The 22,961-nt window shown below is 44.2% G+C and overlaps 1 protein-coding gene across 9 annotated transcripts in view; it reads left to right on the top strand.

The window, feature by feature from the left end:
* The window catches only part of LGR5 (leucine rich repeat containing G protein-coupled receptor 5), a 147,524-nt gene that overhangs the window by 42,678 nt on the left and 81,885 nt on the right, over positions 1–22,961 (top strand). For all 9 annotated transcript variants that reach the window (XM_033952907.1, XM_033952906.1, XM_033952904.1 and 6 more), the window contains exons 2-3: positions 10,246–10,317; positions 21,268–21,339. In XM_033952907.1, coding sequence (XP_033808798.1) covers positions 10,246–10,317; positions 21,268–21,339 — 144 coding nt within the window. The remainder of the gene's footprint in view (positions 1–10,245; positions 10,318–21,267; positions 21,340–22,961) is intronic.

Below are 22,961 nucleotides of genomic sequence, written 5' to 3' on the forward strand. Positions count from 1 at the left end.
GATTTCCCCAATGAATCTGCAAATAGATCTCATGTATATTCATTGGGGAAATCCTGACAACCCGATTGGATTCCAGTCCTCGAGGACTGGAGTTGCCCATGTTCGAACGCGAACATATTATTCCTCTTTGGCCTTTACTTAGTAACATAGTAACATAGTAGATGTCGGCAGATAAAGACCCGAATGATCCATCCAGTCTGCCCAACCTGACTCAATTTAAATTTTTTCTTCTTAGCTATTTCTGGGCAAGAATCCAAAGCTCTGCCCGGTACTGTGCTTGGGTTCCTACTGCCGAAATCTCCATTAAAACCTACTCCAGCCCATCTACATCCTCCCAGCCATTGAAGCCCTCCCCAGCCCATCCTCCCCCAACGGCCATATACAGACACAGACCGTGCAAGTCTGCCCAGTAACTGGCCTTAGTTCAATATTTAATATTATTTTCTGATTCTAAATCCTCTGTGTTCATCCCACGCTTCTTTGAACTCAGTCACAGTTTTCCTCTCCACCACCTCTCTCGGGAGCGCATTCCAGGCATCCACTACCCTCTCCGTAAAGTAGAATTTCCTAACATTGCCTTTGAATCTACCACCCCTCAACCTCAAATTATGTCCTCTGGTTTTACCATTTTCCTTTCTCTGGAAAAGATTTTGTTCTACGTTAATACCCTTCAAGTATTTGAACGTCTGAATCATATCTCCGCTGTCTCTCCTTTCCTCTAGGGCAGGGGTGTCCAATGTCGGTCCTCGAGGGCCGCAATCCAGTCGGGTTTTCAGGATTTCCCCAATGAATATGCATGAGATCTATTTGCATGCACTGCTTTCAATGCATATTCATTGGGGAAATCCTGAAAACCCGACTGGATTGCGGCCCTCGAGGACCGACATTGGACACCCCTGCTCTAGGGTATACATATTCAGGGCTTCCAGTCTCTCCTCATACGTCTTCTAGCGCAAGCCTCCTATCATTTTCGTCGCCCTCCTCTGGACCGCCTCAAGTCTTCTTACGTCCTTCGCCAGATACTTCTTCCTGATGGCTACCTCTCTGTTTTGTGGGCAGAACTGAATTCTTTATTTCCTCCCTCGCCACATTCTTCATCCCTCTCTCCAACCTTATTTTTATGGTAATCCGCTGAGTCCCCCTTTCCCCGTGTTCTCAATTGTCTTTCTTCACGTTTTGACTTAGGGCTCCTTTTACTGAACGAAAAATATTAACGCAAGCTCTATGGAGGCATTAGCGTTTAGTGCGCACGGCATTGTAAAGTGTGAAGCCGCTAGCACACCTTAGTGAAAAAAGCTCTTACTCTTTTGTTGGTGTTTGTTTTGTTTTTACCCAAATTTTTTTTTTTTTTTTTAAATTGTAAATTGCTTAAATTTTCCTCTTGGTTTTATATTAGCGGTATATTAAATAAATTGACCTTGAACTTGCCCCCAACATAATACCCCAAAAGACATACTTTAAAAGAAAGTTATCAATGTTCAACGTAATACATGTAAACCTCGGTTTGCGAGCGTAATTCGTTCCGGAAGCATGCTTGTAATCCAAAGCACTCGTATATCAAAGCACATTTCCCCATAGGAAATAATGGAAACTCAGACGATTCGTTCCACAATCCAAAAACTTTAATACAAAATACTGTATGTAAGAACATAGGCATTGCAAAATATTGCTTGTATATCAAGTTAAAATTTAATCAAATGTTTTGCTTGTCTTGCAAAACACCTGCAAACCAAGTTACTTGCAATCCAAGGTTTTACTGTATATAGATATAAAACAAAAACACAAAGGAAATAAGGTGTTACCTTGTGTTATCCTGAAAAGTGGACTAACGTGGCCACTATACCATTTCACTCAATGTTCAAGGAAACTTAATAGGAGCCAGTCAGAAAGTGACTGGCAGAATCGTGACATGAAGGTGAGTTTTCCTTCCTCCTATGAGTGCAAGCTGGGCATGGAGATGGAGATCAACTTCCCAAGCCACAGTAAATTCATACCTCCACAGATTCGAACCTAAATCATAGTTTTGCCAAATTTCTCTGTCAAATCTGTGCAGTAATTTCCAACCGATGGACAGACTGCTGCACTTATTCAGTACTAGCTAAACCGTGCTTAAATCTTAAGGCTGAGGTTACCATATGGCTTCCAGAAGACAATATAAGAATTTTCTTACTGGGTCAGACCAATGGTCCATCAAGCCCAGTAGCCCATTTTCAAGGTGGCCAATCCAGATCACTAGTACCTGGCTAAAACCCAAGGAGTAGCAACAATCATACAGAATCCCAAAGAATAGCAAGATTCTGGAATCCCAAAGAGTAACAAGATTCTAGAATCCCAAAGAGTAGCAACATTCCATGCAGAATCCCAAAGAATAGCAAGATTCCGGAATCCTAGAGAGTAACAAGATTCTAGAATCCCAAAGAGTAGCAACATTCCATACAGAATCCCAAAGAATAGCAAAATTCCGGAATCCCAAAGAGTAACAAGATTCTAGAATCCCAAAGAGTAGCAACATTCCATACAAAATCCCAAGGAATAGCAAGATTCTGGAATCCCAAAGAGTAGCAAGATTCTGGAATCCCAAAGAGTAACAAGATTCTAGAATCCCAAAGAGTAGCAACATTCCATGCAGAATCCCAAAGAATAGCAAGATTCCGGAATCCTAGAGAGTAACAAGATTCTAGAATCCCAAAGAGTAACAAGATTCTAGAATCCCAAAGAGTAGCAACAGTCCATGCTACTGATCCAGGGCAAGCAGAGGCTTCCCCATGTCTTAATAACAGACTATGGACTTTTCCTCCAGGAATATGTCCAAACCAAAATGAGTTATATCAAACACAATTTTCTAGGGAGTAGTACTTATTTAATAACTCTGTATCTATTAAATCCTCTACTCACAGTTTATCACAGAGTGAATATCTTGAATTAAACATGCATCCTATACTTCATAAAATAAATAACAGTGAAACCATATAAAGTATATAAAGCAGGGATGTGTAGCATGTTTTAGTAACTCACAGGGGAACAGCAAGAGGTGGCTGAGATGGTGCCCAGGGCGGAGCGCCCAACCCACCCCACCCCCGCTCCCCCTTTACTGCAGCACTGAGGGCTCCTTTTACTAAGGTGCGCTAGCGTTTTTAGCGCACGCAGGAAATTACCACACGCTATGTGGCTAGAACTAACGCCAACTCAATGCTGGCGTTAAGGTCTAGCATGCGGCAATGTAGCGCTATTCCCTGCGTTAAAGCCCTAACGCAGCTTAGTAAAAAGAGCGCTAAGTGTATTATCTCATATCCCCCGTTAAAGAAACCTTGACTTATGCAAAACTCGACAAATCGCTATCTAAATCAGTGTCTCAAACTTTTTTAGCTCTGGCACACTAAATGGAGCAAATGTTTTTCACGGCCCAATATAATTGAAATTATAAAATTGCAAAAAATTAAGGGTAGTTGGAACAACGGTGAAACTAAAGTAGACAGAATAGAATTGCTAATCGATGCGAAGGATGTGCTTGTTTTTGAGTGGAAATCAACTCAAAATGCAGCTCGATAGCTGACGATTAAGCACACATTTCATCATCTACCATCTGCAGTTCTCTTTTTTTTCCAATTTAAATTTCTGTCAGAGCTGAAAATCCAAAGAAGATCCAAATAGTAACAAAGCCTTGATTGCTTTGTTGCTCAAGTTAGGATAAGTACTGCGTAAAAAATAAAACTAAAATTACTTTCTGTTAATTTTCAAGACCAATCGCATCAAAGAATGATGCGTGTCTGGGAGGTTGTATCCTTAAGCACATGGATGCTCTTAACGTTGACAGACTTTTGCGTATGTGAGGTACATGTCACCCATTCTAGTGTATACTTAGGAAGGGAATTTTTAAAGTTAAGTAAAATTCTGGGATCTCTCGTGGCACACCTGAAATCTCTTTTGGGCACACCACTGTGCCGTGGAACACAGTTTGAGAGACACTGGTCTAAATAAAACACTTTTGGGGCTCATAAAACTTAAACATATCTAAAAACCCGCCCAAGTGGGCACTTTGACGACCCAAAAGACCATAATCCAACTGACTTTCTGGATGTTTCGCTGGACTTTTTAAGCCTCTGAATGCCGCTGAGTGCCCAGAGCTGAAAGGGGCAGTGTGTGGGCGGGATGGGGGCCAACCTAGACTTAGTCATCCTGTAGGGATAATCGAATGGACAAAACTTAAACGTTGTGAGTTAGACGATGTAAAACCAGGTATAAGTGCCATAAAGGTATCCAGATAACCACTGCAGAGACCCACAAACACTCCCCCAGGGCTCACTGACCCCCCCCCCCCTCACACCCTCACAAAGATCAGAATAAAAAAGTACATATCTGTCTCCAGAACCTCAGCACATGGTATAGGAAAGCCTAATAGAGCTGCACACAGGTGTCTTAAGTAGCCTGGGGGGGTGGGCTACTGATCCATAGAGAGGAGTAGCAAGTCCCATAAGCCACTAACCACTACATTCATGGTGGAAAATGTGAGCCCCCCCAAACCCTACTCACCTGCCATATAGGTGCCACCTGCAGCCCTAAGGGCTATTGGGTTGAAGACAGATGGGTATAGGGTGTTTTGGGTGCCCTACTGCTCTGTTGCCATGTCTAGGTGGCCAGCCCATTGCAAGATTGGCCCCTCCTACATCCAAATGGTCTTGCTCTGGGCGTTTGGGACTTGTGACAAAATTTTGGTCGAAAATGCGATATAAACATAGCGTCCTGGCGGTCTGGACGAACCTGCACATCCAGATAGACGATTTTCGGGGGGAAAAATTTTTTCTATACGTATTTTTCAAAAATGGGCATTTTCCCACTGCCGACTTTGGGCGTCCAGCGTCATCCGCCCAAATAGGATGTATGTTTTGATTACGCCCCTCCACGTATACGTCAGTGATATGCCTAACAGTCAAATATCACCTACCATCTGCAGAGAATAAGCGCCAGTCAAACTTATTGTGTGATAAACTGTTTCAACAATTTATGCAGGTGGCATGTAAAAAAAAACAAAACCACCAGAGTAGGAAAGTCTTTCACGCCCCTTGTAACACCACCATTGTGCCAGGTAACACACAGCTCGTCTGCTCTAGTGACTGACACCCAGTGAATTTTTCGCTCACTGCCAACATGCAAATGAGCAACCGAGGGCTACAGCGAGGGGGGCATGAGGGCAATTTTCTGGCAGCCTGCAAACCCGACCTTAATCCAAATGCAGCCGGTGACACCCAGGGCATGCCAGACCTTAATGCAGCTAAAACAAAAGCCAGGAGGCGTTTAGCAGATTAACTCAGCATTTTGCCAGCTCCTTGTGTGTGTTAGGTGAACTGTTTTTTTTTTTTTTTTTAGCTGGGGGTATTTTCTTTTGCTTTATCCTCTAATTGTTCTCCCTGCTCCCTCTGCTGGAGCCTTGACCAAACTGAAATTAAAAGAAAGGAACTCTCTTGACGGCTTTGCTCTTAGACCTGCTCAGGTCTTTTCAAGGTCAAGGAGAGAGATGGGGGGGAGGGGTTGATCCTCGTGAATAACTTGCGCTTCTGCAGCTAAATGCACTCAAAAAGACTAACAAGGTGGAAGCACGTTGATTTTCAGATGGTCCCATGTGTTGCAAATCTTGTTTTAAAAATGCTCATTTCAAAGAAGCTGTCTGCGAAGGAATGAATCAGGGGATGTAGTAGTGTGTAATAGGTTTGTTAATTTCTAACAAGCCTGAATTTAAGCCTAGGCAAAATAGAAGCCACTGTCTAAGCCTTAAGGCATTAAATTTTGACAGCACCAAATATCTGGGAAGGGAAACGTCATCTTCCCACCCCTCTTGGGTGCTGGCACCTTAATTCGGGTCCTGATGAAACCAGGCCTTTGACCTAAGGAGTGGCGGCCGCTTCCCTCTCCTATGCCCACCCTCTTCCCCCTCCCAGCTCATGCAGATATAAGCAAAACCCAAACGCCACCCCCTGTTGGTGACATTACTCAGCACAGACAGGTAGTGCCACTGAAAATTTATACCGACTGCCCTGCGCTGAATTATTGAAGGGAAGAGGTGGTATTTTGACAACCCTGGGGGGGGGGGGGTGTTTAACCTTGATACAGCTACAGCGAAACATGCGTGTCGGTGAAGTGAACCCCCAAGCAGACACAACTTAAAGCTAAGTTAAATCCGAACCACTCTAAATATATTTAAAGCTTTAAAGTTAAATGTTATATTAAAAACTTGAAAAGAGGAGACTAAGAGGGGACATGATCAAAACATTCAAGATACTGAATAGACTTAGTAGATAAGGACAGGTTGTTCACCCTCTCCAAGGTAGAGAGAATGAGAGGGCACTCGCTAAAGTTAAAAGGGGATTGATTCCGTACAAATGTAAGGTAGTTCTTCACCCAGAGAGTGGTAGACAACTGGAACGCTCTTCCGGAGTCTGTTATAGGGGAAAACACCCTCCAGGGATTCAAGGCAAAGTAGATAAAGACAGGTTGTTCATCCTCTCCAAGGTAGAGAGAACGAGAGGGCACTCTCTGAAGTTAAAAGGGGATAGATTCCGTACAAACGTAAGGAAGTTCTTCACCCAGAGTGGTGGAAAACTGGAATGCTCTTCCAGAGTCTGTTATAGGGGAAAACACCCTTCAGGGATTCAAGACAAAGTTAGACAAGTTCCTGCTGAACCAGAACATACACAGGTAGGGCTAGTCTCAGTTAGGGCACTGGTCTTTGACCTAAGAGCCGCCGCGGGAGTGGACTGCTGGGCACGATGGACCACTGGTCTGACCCAGCAGCGGCACTTCTTATGTTGTTATCTTAAGTGAAGGAAAGTGCATTTACTGAGATCCAAAACTTGATATTGCATGGTGTTATATGAAAGTTTGTGCTGGCATGGTGGGAAGCAATTGCTGTGAGATGAACAAGCCCTTATATTGGTTTATTTTCATTCAGCATCAACAGCTTAGAAATGCGACTGCTTCGGAAGTGTGGGTTTTTTTCCTTCTACTTGACAGGATCTGGCACAAGTGCATGATTTCATGGCTGTTGTTGACCCTCTGCCAGGCTGCTGGATAACGCACGCCATCTTTAGGAGAAACTCTGCAAACATAATTTACCTTTCCCTCACAAAAAAAAAATCCTGTACTGCAGCCAAGTGAAGCTCCGAAAGGGGACTGGATGAAACGAGGACCTCACAGAGCCCATGGACCTCGCGGATCTTAGCCACACGCCCTTAAACATCTGCTTCACCTCGGGGGTGAGTGGGATCCATGAGGTCCACGGGAGTTTAAGGATCTGTGAGGTCCGTGGGTGTTAAAAGGAGGATCCCTGCGGACCCAACGTCACAGCTGCGTTCTTTTTAAAGCTATGCGCTTTTAATTCTGTGGGGTCCGCGAGGTCCTCTTTTTAACTTGTACCTTTGCTGGCTTCTTTTCTGTTGGTGGTCACAATTGCCGGTACTGAATACTCAAGCAAACGACCTTAAAAAGAAAGCGGCCGGATCCCACCCACCCCCCAAGGTGAGCAGATGTTTATGGGCTTGCGGGTAAGCTCCGTGGGCTTCATGAGGTCTGCGTTTTACCCAGTCCTCTCCGAAAAGGCTTCCCAAGGACCCACAGTGTTTAGCAGGAATAGCCAAGGAATGAGCCAGAGCATTTCCAACTGGCTTGTTCGGAATCACATGAGCTGTTCGGAGGGGGTTGTCACTTCTCTTCTGGCCTGTCATCCCAACCTTGGTCATCCCATGTGGACAGACTAGTAAGGCAAACTTTGCATAAGAATATGATCTAATTGCATGGCATTTATCCTAAAACTGAAAGTGAAGATTGGTTTTATCCTTGTGGGGGTGTATGCAAGTGGCAGTTGGCTTCATGTGCCAGGATTACTGTGGAAGCACACCAGGAAGTGTGCCAGAGAGAAAGATCACTTTACGGTTTCATTTTATGGCTCATTTCCCCTATTTAACCCAGTCTGACAATCTGCAAAAGGAACACGAGAGGTGGAGTCAATGCGTTTTTGTGGATGGTGGTACTAGGAAGAGGTAAATAGCAGCCATTTAATTTGAAAAGTTTTAATGAGTAAGTAAAATCAAAACATGGAGCAAATGTACTGTGCGACTAATAATGGCTTCCCCCACTATTTATTTTTTTGCTGTTTTAAGGCTGAGATAAACGGTGGTAATAGCGTTACGCAGAAAGATGCCGATTTTCTTAAAATATATCAATTGTGACTGAGCTATGACACACACTTTGTAATTCCATGTACACTGTATATAGTAGGTACATGAAAGCACTCGCTTGTTTCTAGAGGGACCATGCACACACACTTACATAGACAATGAATCTGGAGACTGGGAGGAAAATGGGTGTGGCTTGCACCTTCCAGGTAATACTGTGGAGGTGGTTACCACGCATTAACTCAGTGTATCACAAATTGTGTGCCGCCAGAGATTTCAGGTGTGCCGCCAGATGCCAGGGTAAGGTTACCAGATGTGCGGATTTCCCCAGACTTGTCCTCCTTTTGAGGACACGTCCGACTGGCTTTTCAAAAGCTGGCGCTTGGTCCGGGTTTTGAAAAGCCTCCTCAAATCGCATCAGGCAGGGAAGAAGTCCTTGCATCTGACTGGAAAATCTGGCAACCCAATGCTGGGGAGGAGGAAAGGCGTCCGGCTGCCTACCTACAGGATGCGTCTCTCGCGGCTCGAGGCACATTCTGTAGCTAACTGGCGCCAGCCGCCTCTCCTTATCTCCGTCCGTCTTTCCTTCCCACCCCCCCCCTCCACAAGCGCGGACGTCAGTGTGATGATCTCGTGCGTGCGCGTGATGGCATCGCATCGACATCTACGCGCTTCCGGATGCCTCGAGCCGCAGCCGCCACGTTCAATGTGCCGCGTCGTGACAAAGTTTGCAAGACACTGCATTAACTCAATCCAGCAGATAACACAGGGCCATTGACATTCCTAAACAGTGTAGCTTAAGTGCACTATCAGCAAGGCAGTTAAGTCCAGATAATAAAATTGTGCCTCTTTTAACTTTAGGGGGGGTGTCCCTACCATTTCCCCATCCCCTCTAAGCTGAGCAGGAGTCCTGCAATAGTATCGCTGCCAGCGAAAGGCGACGTTCAATATTGCGTCTTCCATCGTGTGGCGCAGTAAGGGTGAGCGGCACCTCCCCCGCCCTCTTCCCCATCCCCCCTGCCACACGCACGCCCCCTTCCCTTTCCTCATACCTCTTTAACGTCTCCGGAATGGGCAGCATGCCCACGTTGGTGTCGGCTCGCCCACGATGTCACGTTCTAGGCACGGGTCCTGGAAGTGAGGTCAGAGAGAGCGCCGATGCCGACGCGGGCAGAAGCCTTGCACTGGGGAACTAAAATAGGTACGGGGGAAGGCAAGGGGCGCGCTCGGCAAGGAGACGAGCGGAGGGGGCGGAGTGCTATGCCCTTAGGAAGACGGCGCCTGGGGAGACCACCCCCCTCCCTCGCCCCTTTACACCACTGCTTCCATCACTAGGGACAGGAGGGTTTCCTGAAGTCCTGCAGAGCTTGCCTGCCTCTCACTTTTGAAAATGTGATAGTGAGAGGGCGCCCTCCGCTGGCAGGACTATAAGTGGAAGACTCCTGCTCAGTTTAGAGAAGTGTGCCGCGAACCTTTTGAAGCTGCGGCACACTAAGCGCAGGGGGGCGTCCGGAAAGGCGTGGACATCGATGCAATGTCACGCCCACATGCGATGCCCTCCATCCACAGCCCTGTGCCTCCAATTACCACCACTAGAGGGGGGTGTGCTGGAAAAGGAAAGGCACCGGCATCAGCTCACTGTTTACAGGGCGTGCCTCACGGCAAGAGGCACATCCTGAAGGCAGTGGCACACCTGGAATCTCCCGCCGCACGCTGGTTTAGGGGGATCAGCGACCCCCTAAACCAGGCAGACTTTGCAGCCACCACACAGTCATTTTGGCAGTTGCCATGCGCTAAGTCCAGGTCCTTCCCATACTTTAGCTAATACACAGGCCGCTAAATAATTCCGTTTGAAATAAATGACGACGACTATGCATTGATCTTAATTTACATACTGGGTTTTGTACATTCCTCTATTGTGCACTTACTGCCCTCATGTTTCATTTGAAAGAGAGGGGGAAACGATGCTGAAAGGTCCAAAAGGCAAAACCGCTAATAGTAGCTTTTATGAATATGGCACTTTTAAACAGCCGGATGCCAGAGTGACAGAATGCCACTTTTCTGCTCCTTTCCTCTGCAGCGATCTCAGCATGAACAACATCTCCAAAGTGCCCTCCGGCAGCCTGCACCACCTCCGCTTCCTGGAAGAACTGTGAGTAGCACTGAATCTTTGGGAGGCCAGTCAGCGGCAGGCGCTAGGTGTACGCAGCACTGTGCTGAAACACGCAAGGGACGAACCCTGCTTGGCCGAGCTCACAATCTATTCCAGGCAGACAAACACAACGAATCAGGGACCAGGGAGGTATATTTATTATGAGAATGATGAAAGCGCCAGCCGCCTGATAATTGTGGCTCTTTAGCTGGCTGAGAATGGCTCCTGGCCAGCTAACCTCTAATATTCAGTGGGAGATGGCCTGCCAGCCCGGCCACCGGTTGTATCATGCAATGTAGCCAGTCAGTGGTAAAGTGATTGGCTACGTAGCTGCTAGATACAGCCACCTGAAAAGCAAGTCTCTCATTGGCCGCTATGACTTAGCCAGTCAGAAGGTGAATGTTGCGAAGCTGGCTATGTCATACGCGGCTCAAAATAGACCAGAAATTCAATGCCGGTCACCGGATAAGGCCCTGGCATTGAATTTCCAGGTTCTGTCTACCGTGGTCTGAATATTGGCCCTTATGGTGAATGATGAATTGAGAGTGGAAAGCACTCCTCGCGATGCCTAAGTTCAGGATCTGCGCCTAGCTTTTTTTTTTTCTTTTATTGGCTTATTTGGCGTGGTAATGACCATAAATGTTTTATTATATCACAGCTTTCATTCACAATTTACAAAACATTGCATTAAAAACAAAATTATCCTTGCATATTCTGATTCAGTGTTCGTAACACGCTGGAAACACTCTTGGGGCTAGTATATGTTATTAGCCGTATCTTCCTAATACCCCTGCCACAGTCCAAAAAATGGCAGGGAAATATCGCTATAAGAGTCCAGCGGAAAATAAAATCTAGTGCAAAAATGTGCAATTTGTGCAAAAAAGCATTTGGTGCAAGTAGTGCAGTAAAGTGCCAAATATCACATTTGTTCAATGCCTGGCCCCCCGACCCGAGTTTCGTGTTCTTCTTCAGGAGGGGTCTGCTTAGGCGAACTAAACCGGGAACGGCACCGGAACAGGAACAGGAATGTGATATTTGGCACTTTACTGCACTACTTGCACCAAATGCTTTTTTGCACAAATTGCACATTTTTGCACTAGATTTTATTTTCCGCTGGACTCTTACAGCGATATTTCCCTGCCATTTTTTTGGACTGTGGCAGGGGTATTAGGAAGATACGGCTAATAACATATACTAGCCCCAAGAGTGTTTCCAGCGTGTTACGAACACTGAATCAGAATATGCAAGGATAATTTTGTTTTTAATGCAATGTTTTGTAAATTGTGAATGAGAGCTGTGATATAATAAAACATTTATAGTAAATCATCACAGAATATTACTCATTATCTCCCTAGTAGTGTATATGAAGTGGTAATGACCATGCCAGTTTTCAGCCAATCATTAAAAAAAAAAAAAAAAGTGATTGGCGCCAAACTCTTAGGACGCCTAGCAATGCCTAAGTGGAGATGCCCTACCACGCCTAAGGATGCCTATCTGGAAAAGTAGGTGTGGTTCGGGGGCGGAGAATAGGTGTGGTTCAGTTAGGTGTCATTAGGCATCCGACATAGGCACCATCAAATTATGTCTAGGTCGCCTAGCAATGCCCAAGTCCACTAAGGCGTGATTCTATAAACGGTGGTTGATTGACAACTGTGCCGAGCACCACCTAAAACGTAGGCGCTGTTTACAGCCCTTTGGGCTTAGCGAGGGTTACCGGACGTCTGGATTTCCCCGCATGGCTTTTCAAAACCCGGCACTTTGTCTGGGTGTTTGAAAAGCTTCTATCAAGTTGCCGTCGAGCAGGAAGACATCCGCGCATGCACGGATGCCCTCCTGCCCGACGAGTTAAGAGGGAAGATAATTCAGTGAATAAATGGAGTGGTTAAACAAACAACCACTCCATTTATTCATTGAGTTATCTTCCATCTTATCTCTTTTTGTTAACAATTACTTAATCTACAGGGTTGATACATACTTAAGGCCTTACTATATATTATCTCCTTCCCGGATGAGAGCGGGGGGGGGGGGCGGGGCTAGGGTGGGATTGGGCAGGACTGGGGCATGACAGGTCAGAGATGGGTGGAACTGGGCGGGCCTGGAGGCGGGTCTAAGGAGTTCAGATCCAAACGGAAAATCTGGTAACCCTACCCTTAGCTTAGGGACAAAACAGAACCCAACAAAGTTGCTTGTGATTTTGGGGAAGGGTGGCCATGGAGGCTACGAGCCCTTCTGTGAGAGCAACTGAGCTAAGCTATTTTCACACTGTAAAACAGGACCGTTTAGAAGAGCTGGCTAGCTTTTTGAAAACAGTTTAAGCAGCGAGAGATGAAATGTTTCAAAACCAGCTTTTGTGTCTTAAAATAACCTGTAAAACACGAATGAAAACCGATGCTGGCAGTTTGGTTTTTGCATGTGTCGGGGACAGGCCCGCAAGGCTTAGGTATTTTCTAATGGTTTTTAATTCCTATTTCTCAGGTGTTGAACTAAGCTCTTCAGCAGAACACCTTTTGAAGGGTTCAGGTTCTACCAATGGTTTCCTTTATCCCATTATCCTCACAAGGGAGAAGAAAGCCTAAGACCTGTTTAAGGTAGAGGAATATCCAGTGACAGACTGAGAGCTCAGAGGGTTCAGTTCCCGCCACAGTTCCTTGTGACTCCGAGCAAGGCTATAGTTCACCGCGGCGGCATCCACCATGACGCAGGACAGGCAAAATCCTCGTGCGCGATCACAGAGCATTGCGCAGATGTCCTGCTCGGAGGAGCATGTGGTCTAGAGAACTGACAGAAGGAGAGAGAAAAGCAGACTCGACGTGCAGTCATGGCATCAGGCCAGGATGTCTTCTTCCCTTTCACTCGCTGACAGATGGTGCAATCTGTACAGGGCTCTAGAATTGGGAGCGTTTTATTAGAGGGAAAAAAAGAATATCCTATCGGAGATATGCTTTTTTTTTTTAAGAACCTTCATAAGAGTAGCTCAAAAAGCACCTAAGGTCGAACTAAAGCTGGGCACCGGGATGATGGCGTGCTAATCGCAAATTAGCAGTGGCGTGCACGGGTTGGCCTTATAGAATGCTAGTGAAAGTCCGTAGTTGGGCTGAAGCAAATGCTAGCGCCTAATTGCAGACAGTTAGAGGCATAACTGCTAGAATTCTGTTAGAAGTGCGCACACGTTCAGGACCCGCCCTGGATTCGTCCATACCCCACCCCCGTTCTCACCCCCTCCTTGCAGTGGCATGCTATGGATTTTGCACCCACATTTCATCAATCACCGACTACATGCATAACTCCTAATTAGGGCCAATTAACTCCAATTATAAATAATAATTGGTAGATATGCCAATTAGCACTTGTTTCTATAAGATTGTGAGCTCGCCAGGAGAGATAGGGAAAATACTTAAGAGTACCTGATTACTGTTTAATGTAAACTGCTTAGGATATAAGAGCTATCTAAGTAATAACTTGGGGTGTGCAGTTTTGCACGCTAAGCTCCAAGTTGGGCATGGAATTTTACAGAATGCGGGGAAGACGTTTTCCAAATGCTCATTTTTTTTTTCAAAATTATTTTCAATGGGAGACTATCTCCAGTTAAAAATAACCCAAATCATAATTACCAGATGCTAGGGTCCATTGTAGACAGTACGCTAAAACCTTTCATCCAATGTGCGGCAGCTGTCAAAAAAGCAAACAAGACACTAGGAATTATTAGAAAAGGGATGGATAACAGACTAAGAATGTTATAATGCCTCTGTATTGCTCCATGGTGCGACTTCACCTTGAGAATTGTATTCAATTCTGGTCACCTTATCTGAAAAAAGATATAGTGGCACTAGAAAAGGTTCAAAGAAGAGCGATCGAATGAGGAAAGACTAAAGAGGTTAGGGCTCTTCAGCTTGGAAAAGAGATGGCTGAGGGGAGATATGATTGAATCCTGAGTGGAGTAGAAAGGGTACAAGTGGATCGATTTTTTGCTACGTCAAAAATTACAAAGCCTAGGGGACACTCGATGAAGTTACACAGAAATACTTTTAAAACCAATAGGAGGAAATATTTTTTCACTCAGAGAATAGTTAAGCTCAGGAACACAATTCCAGAGGATGTGGTTAACATAATTGGCTTTAAAAAAAGGTTTGGACAAGTTCCTGAGGAAAAGCCCATAGTCTGCTATTGAGACAGACATGGGGGAAGCCACTGCTTGCCCTGGATCGGTAGCATGGAATGTTGCTACTCTTTGGGATTCTGGAATCTTGCTATTCCTTGGGATTCTGCATGGAATCTTGCTATTCCGCATGGAATCTTGCTACTCTTTGGCATTTTGCATGGAATGTTGCTACTCTTTGGGATTCTGGAATCTTCCTATTCCTTGGGATTCTGCATGGAATCTTGCTACTCTTTGGGATTCTGCATGGAATCTTGCTATTCCACATGGAATCTTGCTACTCTTTGGCATTTTGCATGGAATGTTGCTACTCTTTGGGATTCTGGAATCTTGCTACTCTTTGGGATTCTGGAATCTTGCTATTCCTTGGGATTCTGCATGGAATCTTGCTATTCCTTGGGATTCTGCATGGAATCTTGCTACTCTTTGGGATTCTGCATGGAATCTTGCTACTCTTTGGGATTCTGGAATCTTGCTATTCCGCATGGAATTTTGCTACTCTTTGGGATTTTGCATGGAATGTTGCTACTCTTTGGGATTCTGGAATCTTGCTACTCTTTGGGATTCTGGAATCTTGCTATTCCTTGGGATTCTGCATGGAATCTTGCTACTCTTTGGGATTCTGCATGGAATCTTGCTACTGTTTGGGATTCTGCATGGAATCTTGCCACTCTTTGAGATTCTGGAATCTTGTTACTCTTTGGAGATTCCGCATGGAATGTTGCTGCTATTTGGGTTTTTGCCTGGTTCTCGTGACCTGGATTGGCCACTGGGAACACGGCATACTGGGCTAGATGGACCATTGGTCTGTCCCAGTAAGGCTATTCTTTTGTTCATTTCCTTCCAAGCTAGCACCCTCTGGCTTCTCCCCATCCATTTACCTAGTGGTGTTTCAATTACCTTTATAAATCAGAAGTCGAGTTTCAGCAGGTTGAATTTAGAGTTAAATCACTTTCATGGCTATGTGCAATGCACAACCTGCTATGCAAATGACTTGGTGTAATAGGAATACTTGTGTTTCAGGCCAACCACATCCCCTTTGCCGAAAACTAAGTTTTAATAAAGAAAGCCAGGCCGAACAGGGCGCCAGAGCGGCTCGTTATTATTTAGCAAGATGGATCCCGTTTCTTTTCAGATCTTCAAAGTTTGTCCCTTTGAGTACAAAGGCCAGACACAGCTGGGCAAAACTCCAGGTAATTCTCTCTCCTGCTATTGTCAACCGGCCGAAAGCAGGAGATTTTAGGAGAACATTAGTAAGATCCAGTCTAATTAGCAGCTACTGGAGTCTGTTTGAAAAAAAAAAAAAAAAAAGGAGTCTGGAGCAAAACCGTTTCAAATAACTTCCACTCGACAAAGTAAAATGGTAAATAAACCTTTGATATCCATTCTGTACTGTGAGCAGGTGTTTTGAACTCTGTGTTTGGGCAGGTTTGTGATGCCCTGAGCCAACTTTTGCTTTGGCACTACCAACTTCAGGCCAACATCAGCTCCCTTCCAGCCCCCTCCCCCCCCCCTCCCCCGCTGCCTGCCTATGATCATGAAATGAGTAAATGATAAACTAGAATTTAACTAGACCAACAAATGAACCATAAGTGTTATAGGGTTATATGTTATAGGGTCCTACATAAGAATTACAGGAGTTTCTTTCCTATATATGGGATTGTGTGGCACAGGGGTTAGAGCCTAAAGCCTTAGCACCCTGAGGCTGTGGGTTCAAATCCCTCGCTGCTCCTTGCGACCCTGGGCAAGTCACTTAATCTCCATTCCCCCAGGTACATTAGATAGAGTGGAAGCCTGCCGGGACAGTTAGGAAAAAATGCTTGAGTCCCTGAATTTAAACCACTTAGGACAGAGGTGGGCAACGAGGGCCGCAATCCAGTCGGGTTTTCTGGATTTCCCCAATGAATATGCATGAGATCTATTTGCATGCGCTGCCTCCATTGTATGGAAATGGATCTCGTGTATATTCATTGGGGAAATCCTAAAAACCCGACTGGATTGCGGCCCTCGTTGCCCACCCCTGACGTGGTATATAAGTAATAAAATAAATATTAATGTACTGAATTGTCAACCCACATTAGCCTCTTGGAAACAAACACTTCACATTCAGGGGAGGGTAGCGACCACTGGGGGATTAAGGGGGCGACCTCCCCTGATGCTTCCAGTGGAGTACTGCGCAAAAGTAGATGTCTCAGGAAGCAGGTAGACATCCCAGCATCGATCTATGTGGATATAAATGGGCAATTCCCCTTTTGAAATGTGGCGACTGAGAAGGGGACATGATCGAAACATTCAAGATAATGAAGGGAATAGACTTAGTAGATAAGGACAGGTTGTTCACCCTCTCCAAGATAGGGAGAACGAGAGGGCACTCTCTAAAGTTAAAAGGGGATAGATACAAACGTAAGGAAGTTCTTCTTCACCCAGAGAGTGGTAGAGAGCTGGAACGCTTTTCCGGAGTCTGTTGTAGGGTAAAACACCCTCGAGGGATTCAAGACAAAGCTAGGCAAGTTTCTGCTGAACTGGAATGTACGCAGGTGAGGCTGGTCTCAGTTAGGGCGCTGGTCTTTGACCTGGGGGCCACCGCGTGAGCACGATGGACCACTGATCTGACCCAGCAGCGGCAATTCTTATGTTCATAAACAGATATGTTTGTAGATGTCTCCTAAATTCCCCATATCAGTAAGCAGAAGCAATTGTTCTAGATCTTTGCCCCATAATGCTGCCTGATATGAAAAAAGATATTGATGATGTTTGTAAGTTTACATCCTCTAACTGGCGGAAAAACAAAATTCAGGTATGAGCTTCTCTTATGTCTGTTGGTTGCAAAAGAGAAAAGCTCAGTTATGTATTTAGGAGCTAAGCCATAACAGACTATGGACTTTTCCTCCAGGAACTTGTCCAAACCTTTCTTAAAACCAGCTACGCTCTCCGCTCTTACCACAACCTCTGGCAACGCATTCCAGAGCTTAACTATTCTCTGAGTGAAAAAAATATTTCTTCCTATTAGTTTTAAAAGTATTACTCTGTAACTTGGTTGCATTTTCCAGTGAGGCTTATCCCTCGTTCCTCTGCTCATTAACAAGAGTCAGCTCGGGTGTCCGATTCCAAAGTTTCTTGAAAATTGGATTGTCAGCCCATTCTGTGGGATGTTTCTTCAGGAATATCTTCGCTTTTATTGATCCTCCTTCAATCAAGAGATCAAAAAATGACTGAGTTCTCTGTGTTACAAGACTTTCAGATGTCACACGCTTCCATCCATCTGTACGCAGGAGACGTCATGGAATGTCTGGCAACGGTGGACACTGTTAAGTTTTGCACCATTCGTAGCTTTGTTTATGGTGTGATTCTGCCATCAAAAAAGGTACGAGCTGTTAGGTGCGCGGACAGAAACCATAGATGTCTGGAAATGGCTGTGAGCGTTTGCAAGTTTTATTCATGAATTTTCTTCAACTTCCTAAACCAAGAATCTATGCATTGTGTCGGTATCCTGGCTCCATCCCATATCGCCAACGCTGACTTGCACGCCAACTTACAGCTTTCCAGTAAAGGTTTTCCTTTGTCATAGTGATGAAAATTGAGCAGTTGAACATTATTCAGTCCACATGGCAGTCTGTTGACAACTGACAGACTGACTTCCCAAGGAGCCAGTTTTTGGGTGCAGATCGCAAACTAGACAACGCCATAGCTCACAAGCAAACAGTGCATACTGGGATGACCTCTAAATATTGTCTAATCAGGCTGAAATATGATACATAAGACATACCAAGTGGACAAAAATAAGCCTTATGGAGACAGGATTTGACAAGGTTGATTTTTTTTTTTTTTTTTTGCGTACTACCTTGGACCATACAAGATCAGAAGGAAAAGGTGGACAAAGTGTAGGTATCACTTTGGATTTAATAATGCCATTGGTTTTCAGCTGTATTGGAAGAATAGGAACTATTGACGAGGCAGATATGGAAAGTGGCTTTTCCTAGAGCAGTGTTCTTCAACCATCGGTCCACGGACTAGTGCTGGTCCACAGAAATTTCCTGATGGTCCACAGGGCCTGCACGTGCATCAGGCCCAAAACAATGTTCTTCAACCGCCAGTCCACGGTGCGGCATTATCTTCGAGCTAGCTCCCTCTTCCTAACTGATTCAGTGCACAAAGCCACGGGCAGTGGCTCCTACGGGCATCCTGCGCCTGAACCGGAAGCCGCCTCTCTGACATTGCAACGTCAGAGGGAAGGCTTCCAGATAAGGCACAAGACGTGCAAAGTGCAATTAGTACTATTATGGGGGCGGGGTCTGGGGTGGAGATGGGTGGGTTCTGGCCCACAACTTAGCCCCTTGTTCTTCAACCGCCAGTCCACAGAATAATTCTTTTATTTCTGCCGGTCCATAGGTGTAAAAAGGATGAAAAACACTGTCCTAGAGAACTAAAATGTATATCCATCTAATACAAACCTTTATTCGATAAAATTATTCCTTTTTCTAATTCTTTTACAACTTTTTGGGGTTGTCGTCCTCGACGTCTGTAGGCCTCTTTGTTGTACCTTACGGATATAACGGAAGGTCCTCTGTGCTCAGCGTTAAAAGTAAATCTTGTTCCATAATTGTCCCAGTAGGATTTGTTATTTCTAATCCTCCCTTGCCCCTCCCCAAGTAAAAACTGTTTTTGAGGGCAGGGAACAATAGCAAGATGGTGCCATGGAGGGAGAGAATGGAGGAGTCGTAGCAAAGTACAAATTCTGTGACTTCTTTAAAAAGTCTCAAGTACTAGGCGCTGCGTAGGAAGGCAGTGGACTGACTTTCCCACAGGGTCCTCACAATGCACCTCCGTCCTGACCTGCGTTACCCCATGCTGTTCCGAGAAAAAGCATTCAGTTAGCAGAGGCCGCTAATAGTGGTTAGCTCTGCCAAAAAGTACAACTCTGATGACTAATGAGATGCTCCCGCTATTAAACAGACGACCAGGAAGGGACATTGCTGTCAATCTAATCGAAGGACTTCTTTTGAAGGTGGAGGAGGAGAAAAGGTTTTACTTTTTTTTTTTTTTTTTCAATCTGTGCATTGGAACTGTGCTTTCTTTTATGAAACACTTTTAACTAGCAAGAAACAGACTGCCAAAGTTGTAATTATTATTATTATTGTAATATTGTAATATTGTAATTATTATTGTAATTATTATTGTATTATTGTAATATTGTAATAATTAATATTGTAATTATTGTATTATTGTAATATTGTAATTATTGTAATTATTATTATTGTAATATTGTAATATTGTAATAATTATTGTAATTATTATTATTGTAATATTGTAATTATTATTGTAATTATTATTGTATTATTGTAATATTGTAATAATTAATATTGTAATTATTGTATTATTGTAATATTGTAATTATTATTATTGTAATATTGTTAGCTATATTACCTATACGGTTTACATATTTCACTTGTTACAAATCACTAGTCAGCAGTCACAGAGGACATTTTCCGTTCCATTCTAAATATAAAATCTCAACACAAGGAAGCATTAACAGTGGGGGTTTTATATCTACAAACAGCCTTTCAGAATTAGTGAGGCTGAATTTCACGTTCTCATGTTTTTAAGTTGTTTGCTTTTGCAAAAAGTGTAGCACGGTTTTTAGTGGCAGCTCCGACGCTCATAGGAATTCTGTGAGCTTCGGCGCTGTTACCGCCGGCGCTGAAATCCTGCTCAGCGGCATTCCAGAGCTTAACTATTCTCTGGGTGGAAAAACTATCTCCTCCTATTGGTTTTAAAAGTATTACTCTGTAACTTTGTCGAGAAAAGTGACTAAATAAATTATACAGAAATCGGAACCACCCACCCGGCGCTGGCATCGGGCACGTTATAATTCAAATATAGCAAATCCTAAGCTCCTTTTCAACCTTTTGAACTGGAGTTTAGCTAACAGGATAAAAGACACATTTAACACCCCCCCCCCACCCAGTCTTCTTAATGTCAGACTGGTCCCACAGCAGCGGCTGCTACTTCTCATTAGAGAATAAGGGCCTGATTCTATAAATGATGCCTAGGTGAGACACCGCTAGGCAACCTAATCACGGCCCACACCATTGAAAGCCAATTAAAATATCATTGTTTTAATTATCAATTTAGGTTTCATGCGGCTATCTGCGCGGCACCTAAGTCGAGGCACTCTCCGAAGCCTAATGACGCCCATCTGAAAAGTAGGCGTGGTTGACTTAGGCAACGCTAGTGATCTGAGGTAGGCACCAGGTAAAACCTGACCTAATATATCAGTGCTTACATCTGGGACGCCTAGCGGTTGATTGATAGAACCAGCCCTTAATAGCATAAGTAGTCGAAACTTAACGACCTAATTCTGTATATGGCGCTCAAAAAGGACACGATGAACAAGTTCCGAGGACGTCAGTTTGATATCATCAGGATTCTATTCCGGAAGGTTCTGTTTTAAGGATGAAGCGCGGCATTATAGAGCAAAAGCTATGAATCGTATTATTCTGGGTGTTGAATGAATGGAATGATAATGCATATACAGAACTGAGCAGGATAAATTGCAATGTTTAATAATGAAGGCCATCTTTTTTTTCTCGTACTTCCTATATTGGTAGGAAACGCCGTAAGCTCCCAGAGCTTTTGTCTCGTTTTCACAATTTTCCTCGGCCCCGAAATAAGAATATTCATAGCAAATCTAATTCTTATGTTCTTATATTATTCAACAGCCAAATCAATGCCATATGACAAGAAATGTGTTTTAATCTCTCCTTCTTTTTATTTTTTCCTTTTGAATCTTGCAGACGTTTTGCAGGAAATGACCTGACGTATGTCCCCAAAGGAGCGTTTGCTGGCCTTTCCAGTCTGAAAGTATTGTAAGTAAACTATCCACTTTTTTTTAATGTATATTTCTGATGATGGTTTTGAAGTAGAGCTGTACCAAACAGTACACACATGATGAAAAGTATCATTTGGCCGAATATGAATTTACCACATGTGAATAACGGGCATTTAAGAGATCAAGGCCCTGATTCTACAGATCAATGGTTCTCAACCCTGTCCTGGGGACCCCCCCAGCCAGTCGGGTTTTCAAGATATCCCTAATGAATATGCATGAGAGAGATTTGCATACCTGTCACTTCCATTATATGCAAATCTCTCTCATGCATATTCATTAGGGATATCTTGAAAACCCGACTGGCTGGGGGGTCCCCAGGACAGAGTTGAGAACCACTGCTATAGATGATGCCTAAGCTAGGCCTAGCTAATCTCCACACAAAGCTTACAATTTGTTAAATTGGCTTAAAAGGGGCGCTAATTGAAAATGCCATTAAAATCCAATTAAAAAAAATTCATTAATTTAAGTTCCGCCCAGAAATCGGCATGGCATGGTTAGGGGCAGAGTTTGAGCGAGGAATGATTTAGTCACCAGTAGCTTAGGCCAAGCAAATCCAGGCCTAACATACGGTTGTCTAACATTATCCCCACCCCCTTCCCTTTGAATGTCCTATGCTGCTCTGATGCTCTATGACTGTTGGAGCAGCGCAAAGGATTCAGCGCGCTGACTGGCGCTAAAACTCTCTTACGTGGTTTTGTAAAAGGAGGCTATGATGCCTGCTGGTGCCTAAGTTGAGTTAGGTATCGCAAAGCACGATTCTCTAAACCGCGCCTAACTTTGACTGGTGTGCTGTAGATCAGTGGTTTCCAACCCTGTCCTGGAGGACCATCAGCCATTCAGGTTTTTGGGATAGACCTAATGAATATGCATGAAAGAGATTTGCATATAATGGAGGTGACAGGCATGCAAATCTGTCCCATGCATATTCTTTAGGGCTCTCTTGAAAACCTAACTGGCTGGTGATCCTCCAGGACAGGGTTGGGAACCACCCATTAGATGCCATTTTCAACAGTGCCTACCAAATTAGACGCTATTTAAAGAATCAGGGCCAAAGTGTTTATTTCAGTAGGTTCTGGCACGTTAGCCCCAGGATTATTTCTGTTCGAATTTAAATTTAGGCTACAAGTGATGTATAAATACTAAAAATCAATCAATCAATATTCGGCCAAATACAAACAAATCAAATTGAATATAAAGTTCATCAAAGAGTCTGGTCTTTGACCAGAGGGCCGCCGCGTGAGCGGACTTCTGGGCATGATGGATCACTGGTCTGACCCAGCAGCGGCAATTCTTATGTTCTTTGATCAAGTCATTTGAAAAAGGCCCAATGAAACATCTTTTGCACCATTGTATTCCCCAACTCTGATTTATAGGAGTAAAAAAAAAAAATCAAAACTTTCAAACTTCAAAACAGAAATAATATTCTGGAAGCATCTTTCTCACCAGTTCAGTGTTTGGGTGAGATACCACTGACAGTTCAGTTCTGCTCATGCAACCAAACTAGGGTATAGAACCGCTTTGGTATAGGGAGGAGAGAACGTTACAGCAAAAGATGTGACCGGGCAAATTTCTACCCAGTGCTTACTCGTCTTTGAGAAA

This window comes from Geotrypetes seraphini, chromosome 7 (genome assembly GCF_902459505.1).
Source record: "Geotrypetes seraphini chromosome 7, aGeoSer1.1, whole genome shotgun sequence".
Lineage (NCBI taxonomy): Eukaryota > Metazoa > Chordata > Amphibia > Gymnophiona > Dermophiidae > Geotrypetes > Geotrypetes seraphini.